This window comes from Atta cephalotes (assembly GCF_000143395.1).
Source record: "Atta cephalotes unplaced genomic scaffold scaffold00003, whole genome shotgun sequence".
Classification (NCBI taxonomy): Eukaryota; Metazoa; Arthropoda; class Insecta; order Hymenoptera; family Formicidae; genus Atta; species Atta cephalotes.
Genome location: NW_012130067.1, coordinates 877,677 through 885,969, shown reverse-complemented (window position 1 = coordinate 885,969; position 8,293 = coordinate 877,677). Strand labels below are relative to the sequence as shown.

General features: G+C 28.7%; 1 protein-coding gene across 1 annotated transcript; it reads left to right on the top strand.

Moving 5' to 3' along the window:
- The first annotated feature begins 608 nt into the window (after positions 1-608).
- On the top strand, positions 609-4,722 carry LOC105625711. Its single transcript, XM_012207035.1, has 3 exons — positions 609-626; positions 1,109-1,515; positions 4,518-4,722. The coding sequence occupies exons 1-3, from the start codon at positions 609-611 to the stop codon at positions 4,720-4,722; spliced, it is 630 nt and encodes a 209-aa protein (XP_012062425.1).
- The last annotated feature ends 3,571 nt before the right edge of the window (positions 4,723-8,293 follow it).

Sequence of the window (8,293 nt, the reverse complement as noted above, 5' to 3'; positions counted from 1 at the left end):
GACGCACGTGCTGGACGATACATTCTCTTGTTGCATTTTGTAATGGTAACCTTGATAAATCAATTACATATCGCCCAATAACGTCATTTGGTAATTCTGAAATTTATAATCTGTATTATGAGATTAGATAGACATAAATATGTGACATTTATGTAAATCTAATTTATTATGTCTATTATGTCTAATCTACTACTATGTCTAGTAATTATAAATATTTTGTACGCGATTTAATAGACTTTATTTTCACTTGTTTAATGACTGTTTTATACAATAGAACATTACATATCAATTTTCTTGTTTTTTCAAAAAATAGAAATTAATTTGTTACGTAAAAATTTTAATTTTACAATTTGTTACGTAAAAATTTTAATTTTACAATTATAGATCTATGATATTTATATAAAACATAACTAATTTTCTTAATATAAAACTTATTATTAGTTATTAGTATATCTTATATTTGGTTAATTATATTTATTTTACTATTGATGTAATTTTCTTTCTGTTTAAATAAATGTGTATGCAAAAAATATTCACCAAATCATTGAAAGAATTGTTCGTTAAAATTTTATTTTATTACAAATTTTTATTAAACATTGTCTTTAAGTATGAATATTGTTAAGAAGGTAATTTAATCTTTATTGTTAGTAAAGCAGTTTCACAGCCACTGAAAATATATAATATATATAGATCGTGTTACATATGTGTATACTACATATTTTTAGTATTGGCTGTGAAATGTAGCCTAATAACTGTAATAAAGTACAAAATATATTTCAATATTTAAATTTCTGTTTAAATAAATCTAATCTAAAATAATATTTAATAAAAATAATACGACCTATTGAATGATTATATAAAGATAATAGGGAACATCATTATTACCGAAAAAAGTAATAATAATGGTAGCGGCGTTACAACTAATTGCTTGCCAACTCTGATGATAATTATTTATAATAACATGGTTATTGTCACAAATATCAAAAATTTTTTCCTCAGTATAAAAAAAATAATTGCAAATAATAGGCAAGTTTCATGGAATATAAAATTAAAAAATATTGCACGCGATATATATACACAGTTTTATTCATACAATTTTTGATTGCAGATCGCACTTTGGGCTTTCATTGTGATGGCATTTCTCTATAATTGGATGTTCGTGTCTTCTTCGATATTGACACCACTCCAGGATGATAGTAGCTTGAGAATCTTCAAGGAATCGCCGAATGAATTTGAATATGTGATAAAAAGACATGGCATCAATGAGCTTAAAGAAAATACCGAAACCAAAGAGAGACGCAGCACTATGGGTTCTTCCTTCATTAGATTCGGACGCAGTCAGCCTACCTTCAACCTCGCCGATAATTCCGTCTTCGACGAAGAAACTAATTCGATGGTCAGTAGGCATCCCCGATGGAAGTCGCCGGATATCGTGATCAGATTCGGTCGATCTAACTTCAAGGCTGTCAACGATGGAGAACTCAAACGCGGGCGAAATGATCTCAATTTTATCAGGTAACCATCTTGTCGCATTTTTGACCTCCTAATATCGAAATGTAAGGAAGAGTTGCCTGGATGGATATAGTAAATAAATAAATTACATCTCATAAATTTTGTTTATTACTGAAAATATAAACGATGAGTATATCAAGGAAAGTCAATACTGACATATCACTTCATTTTTGGGTAATATTTCTAATAAAAGCTAAATAAAAGCTAAAAATAAAACTTTAAGAACATAAACGCAAACATAAAAAAAGTGTCTTTTATTAAATAACGTACCAGTTTTTTATAATTCAATCATTTATTCGATGGCGCAACATTCTATAGTCGGGATAGAATCTACCTCTTATATGCCCGTGGTACGCACGCAGGTTGTACACAGACATACAGGATTTAATCAATTTAACGCCAGTTCCGAACAGCAATTTGAGATGTTTTCTTGACAATATATACTCTTGGTAGTTTGCCAGATCATCGAAAAGAAACTACGAACGCGTGAAAATTTCTTAAATCTGTCGAGGATCGAATCCCTATAGCAAAAACGTCACAGTTACAATCATGGTTATATCATGGTGACGTGCGAATGTCCACTTTTATTATAAATATGATATCACAGCAATGTCATGATGATGTGCGAATGTTTTTGTAACATATGTATTATTTTATTATGACAAACTCACAGTAAAATCACATTTTCTTTCTGACTATTGTGACTCTATTGTAACGTGACCCTTTGCTATGGGGAATCCCTAGCATGGTAGACGCGCGCGGTCCAATCTGTTCTTATGCTACGCTCGTGCTCAGTTTTCTATAATATTGTTTGCAATTTCAATAACTAATTTTTTCGTAAAATAAGCAAAAATAAACATCTGAGAAAATGAGTCCCAAAATTGACACAATAATGTCATATATTTCTATCCTTTTTCTTTCACGGAAATTAACTGTACAAAATAATTACAAGCGAATGTATATAAGATATTTTAGATTTTTTTTTATTTAGATATAAAACGTTTTTTGTTGATTTATATACATATTTTGATCTAAGAGAGATCTAAGAGAGATAGAAAGAGCAAGAAATAAACATGTAACGTGACAATTTCTTTTTTTGAGAGTTTTCTGATAAATACATGATTACCATAAGTTTCGATAAGACTGTTTCATACTATAACGTAACACTATATATAAATATTAAATTATGAAAAAAAGAAAATGAAAAAAAAAGAAAAAAAAAAGATAAAAATTTTATCTTTGCATTTATAGAATTTGTTTTTAATTAATTTTATATAGAAACAAATATATAAACTATGAGTTTTTACTTCTTTAATTATCTAGACAGAGTTATGTTTTTATCAGTATTAGGAAGTTAAGTCCACTATGGAGATCCAAAAAATTATGTGTAATTTTATGAATTTTTTAAAGCGATATTATAGAAGAAATAAAAAACCTATTTTCAGTTTTTAATTTTATACATGTTAAATAAAATAAAAAATTTTTCTACATATTGAAACAAAATGGCAGCGCTGAAGCCTTTCTACGCTTGCTATTCCAAAGTTCTGTTTAGCAGTTAGCAATAAAATTGTCGTACGCTTCTGCAACTTACACATCAGTTAGTCGGATTATCTATCTGCCTATGGACAGATACTTTATTGATAATGCAGAATAAGATTAGATCGCAAGAGAGAGAGTCCGATGGGAAATGAAACAAGAGAAATTGAATTTTACATTCTAGTGTAAAATTCAATAATATGTATAAAATATGTATTTAATAATACAAATTATAATATATATTTATTATTATATTTTTAAATATTTATTAAATTTAATTTATGTTAGATGTAGTCAGATATTATTTATATTATTAAATCCATATTTATATTATTAAATCCATATTTTATATCATATTATTGAATTTTCTTATCAGAATGTAAATTCAATTTCTCTTGTCTCATTCCTCACTGGATTTGCGATCTTCTACGTTTCCAGTAAAGTATGCCCCTGCCCATAGACAGATAGGCAACCCAACTTACTGATGTGAGTTGCGGAAACACTTTGTACACTCTGTACACTTTGACCTAGAATAAAAAATTAATCTTTTTCATGATCTGAGAGAAAAACTTTAGGTATTTGTAATTACATATTACTATATAATTGTAAGTATTATTGTTATAATATTAACAATAATAACTACATGTATAGTTCTAGCAACAAATGTATATAATTGACAATCTAAAATGATTACAATCATAGTTTTTATAACAATAAAAATGATTGAAATTACTATAACTTTACAGTCATTTTTTAGGACAACCAATTAATATTAAATATTAATATATAGAGTTATAGTAATTTGATAAAAATAATTCTGATAAAAAATCTCGATAGACACGATCCCCAATAATGAATAATCGTTTGATCTCTACGAAGTGCCATTTTTCAAAACTGGCTAATACCACAATATTTCACAACAAATACGATGCATTTTTATGTCATTATTTGCATTTTCTGGGTACATATCTAAATAAAAAGTTATAAATGCACAAAATAGAAAACGCTCATTAATTGCAAAGCAATAGTATAGACTAAATAATCAAATACGAGCAAATTTAGATGTTTAAAATAGCATTTTTAATAACCTAATAAAATCGTATATATATGTTTCGACTTATAGAGCCTTCTGCAATTTAACAATACGCAAAATAATAGATAAATTAATTTCATCAAACCTCATCATATTATATCTACAAATGTAATAGTAAATTATATTCTTTAACATTAATAAAAACTGATTATTTCTTAAACTTCTTTCATTAATAACTTTTTAACAAGTCATGAGTGACGACTAAGTCACTCTTCAGTCAGTTCAGATTAAGTCACTGTTCGAAAACACAGGGTTATGACTTTGACAATATATATCAAGGTCAAAGTCATCAGGTCTAGCTACTTCCATCGATAATTTTACCCATGCAAAAGTCAATAAGAATTTAGAATGATTAAATAAATTTTGCTTGAAATAGGTTTGGTCGTAGTGTACAAGTCATGCCGGCTTCTCTCGATTTATCTGCGGTGTGTTCGGAGCTTATGTCAAACATCGTGATCAGCGACACGAAATTACATCCGGATGTGTCGAGATTTCTCCGTCTTTGCAACGGCCTGAACAAGATAACCGAAATCAGTTTGGACACTTCAGAGCATCAGGATAGCCCGAGTCGTCACGAGTAGATCAGCCTGCTTGCTGTTATCCGAGCTCGTCCGAGATCCGAGATCGTCCCATGCGGATTCGTCCTGTGGATTCGATGTCGAATGTCAACGAGGATTCGTAGCGTTCCAGTTTGTCGAATCAATTTGACCGCTATGACCGAATTGCATTTGGCTTTGAGATGACGACCGGATCGCGTTACTATCAGCGCGGATTTATACTTAAATGGATCTCTCGCACGTCGATTTGTCAAACAATTTGAAAATGATTACTCGATTGTTGCAATACTGCGAAGAAACAATAAGATCTATTTGAATAAGATTTTCTTCTATTCCTTATTCCTTTGTTAACTCGCAGTGTCACAAATGTCACGAGTCACGAAATGCTAATCTATATCAAATTTTTTTAATATATGAACTCGTTGCCTTTCTTGGAAATAAAAATTAAAACAAGCGAATTATATTTTTTTAAATTTTTCATAAATTACCATACTTGTTGTTTTAATATATTTATAAGTGATTATTATCTACCTTCCTTATACATATATAGTTGGAAATTTTTAGTTAAACATAACACATTTTAAGCCCAATTTACATACGCAAAACAAAGATATCAGATCACAAACTAAAAACTAACCTAACGTATTTAAATTATAATAGTTTACAGAACGCAGAACGTAGGTTGCAGGAAGTTGGGTGAACTTCAATTTTTGGATCCTGCATCTTGCGATCTATTATAATCTGAAATACGTTTCATTTGCGACTTGCAATCTGCGTTTTGCGTATTATGTAGATCTGGCTTTATGTGTCCTAAATGATTCAGATTTTTGTATTAATTTAATACAAGATGAATATATTAGGAAGTGACACAAATATTATGTAAAAAATGTAACGCTGATACATTTGTAAGCAAATTAAAAAGATATTTCTTCAGAAAAAATAATATTTGTTATATTAAATTAGCACACTTAAATAAATTTAATATTTATAATATGTTAAATTAACACATTTTATTTATTTATCTTAGAAATTATGTTTAGAATACATTATTTATATATTATTTATTTATTTATTTATTTATTTGTTAATATGATATAAATGGTAAACTTTATTATTCTAACATTAAAAATATTGAATATCAATTTAATAACAAAATATTTAAATAACACATTGTGTTAAATTAACACTCGAATAGTTTAAAAATTTAGCACCAAATGTAAAAAAATATCAATTTTAACACAAATATAAAATGTTTTTTATTATGTACTTGTCTAGATTTTATGTATTGTATAATTATTTCTATTATTAGTTCCATGAAAATATTTTTCAACAGCGAGAAGTGATGCTCAATTATTCATTTTAATTTCTATTGTTTTTCTTGCAAATGCATTAAAGGATTAAATGAATTTCTTGTGTATTTTGTTATATTACCCTTATCCTATCTCCTAATTAAATATATACAGTTTTATTTTTTCTAAAAAAAGAACTTCTATTTCTCTAAATTTTATTAAGTGCTAAATATATATCAATTAACGCACCTACAAGCTAATAACAAATGCCGAACCGTAAATCGGATACTGTACTGTATGTACATCCGGCCACTTGCTTTCTTATTAATTTAATGTTAACACACAAATCTGATGATTTATCATCCCGAAAATGTCAATGATTACATTCAGCAGAACGTTTATTTTACAACTGTTGAAAATTTTCTTCGCGCTAATTAAATTGTACTTTAAGAGCTAAAGAAATGCGGTCCCATCTTAGCAAATAATCATAAAACGATTGCAAAACTGTTGCGTTCTGCTGAACACATCTAATGTAACCGTAAATTCATATTCAAATTGTGCGCTTTTTTGTCATTTCCGCAGCATATAACAACGAATTTAGTTGGATGTATTAATAGTACACAGAGTGCTAGAAGTCATCGTATCTAAATGTACAGCATCAAAATGTTGCTATTTGAATATCTAAGAATTTAAACATACGTCGAAAATAGTGAATTGCCAATTTTTAGACCTTTTGATGGCAAAATGTTAATAAATAATGTGTTGCATACAATTGACTCATTTTATCCAAGCTATCTTCCAGCTATCTTCATTCGATTTTTCTATTTCACAACTTTTTACTGTCCTTCTTATTAATTGTCTTCAACTAATTGAAGATTCGTCAAAGAAGTTCGTTGCAAAGGTTATTAAAGAATTTTTCTAGTTTATCCAAAAACTCAAAAAGAGAAAAAAATTTTGTTAAATGTACTGAATAGGGGATCCTATTTAGTCGATAATATAGACGATCTTAAGCATTATTAAAGAGTTATTCATATCACTACACTTTTTGTCAATTTATATGCGACTGTCTTATGTAATTTTATGTATACGTTCAACCAAATTTACATTGTAAGTTTCACATGTTGCATAAATAATATGACGGATTGTTAAATTCAGCTCAGGCTTGGGTGTAAGTATTCCCACATAGCACAATATTACAGTAACATTGCAATATATAAAAAATATTACATATTACAGTATAATATCACAAAAATATTACTTATATTACACGTAAATAACATCAAAATATCACAGTGCAAGATGACTAGTTTAAAATATATATTCGCACATATGCACATTTATACGCGCACGTGAATCGAGAGAGAAAGAGAGACAGAGAAAAAGAAATGCAGACTTCTTGCCCTTTCTCTTTCTCTATTTTTCTTTATCTTTTGTATTTTTTTTATATGATATAGATATCTTATATAGACATCTTAATTCGCAAGTATACATTTTTATGTTGCAATACGTCAAACATATTTTTTATATCGCGACATAGAAAAAAATTTCGTTATAATATATTGCATGTATTTCTCGTAATTAGTCTTGGCTTTCTTTGTTATATTTATTTCTTAAATTATTATGAATGCATCGCACTAAAATAAACACAGTAATAAAGCCATATCATCAAAGGAGGTGGGAATAAATAATCAATCATACGAGTGACAGAAAATATGAAGAAGAATGAGCTAAAACGCGTTGGTGGCATACAAACTTGGGATTTAATCTCTATTCGCTGTCACAAAACTCTCGCGAACCATTATTTGGGGAATTAGACAAGAGAAACACGTACTCGCTCGCTATCCGCATATATCCTATGATAACGCCATACAATACTAGACAATGCGGTAAGGCTCTGTGTGAGTCCGGCTGAGTTCTTTTTCTTTCAGTACACGATGTCTCGCCCTCGTACTTAATCCGCGCCCTGAAAATTGATCCGCCTGACACAATATCGTAAGGTTTCGTCGAATTGCACTAGATGTGATCGTTAGTCTGCGTCTGATATATTTCGCGCAAGCATATCGACATCGATGTGAAAAACATACGTAAGTACATCTCTTCGACACATCCCTACAAAATGGACCAAGTCGAGAAAGGATAGTAAAAAATATCGTTTTCCCTTTTACGGAATTTTCTGTAAATTTTTACGAAATTTTTACAGAATATTAGTTAAAATTTAAAGATTTTTCATAGAAGTTTTTTTTAAAAAAGCATTTATTTAGCATAATTATATATATATATATATATATATATATACTTACTAATAG

What these genes read in the sequence shown, in the direction of transcription:
- LOC105625711 (XM_012207035.1), top strand. An exon ending in AATGATCTCAATTTTATCAG is followed by an intron (nt 1,516 to 4,517) that starts GTAACCATCTTG and finishes TGCTTGAAATAG; the next exon opens with GTTTGGTCGTAGTGTACAAG.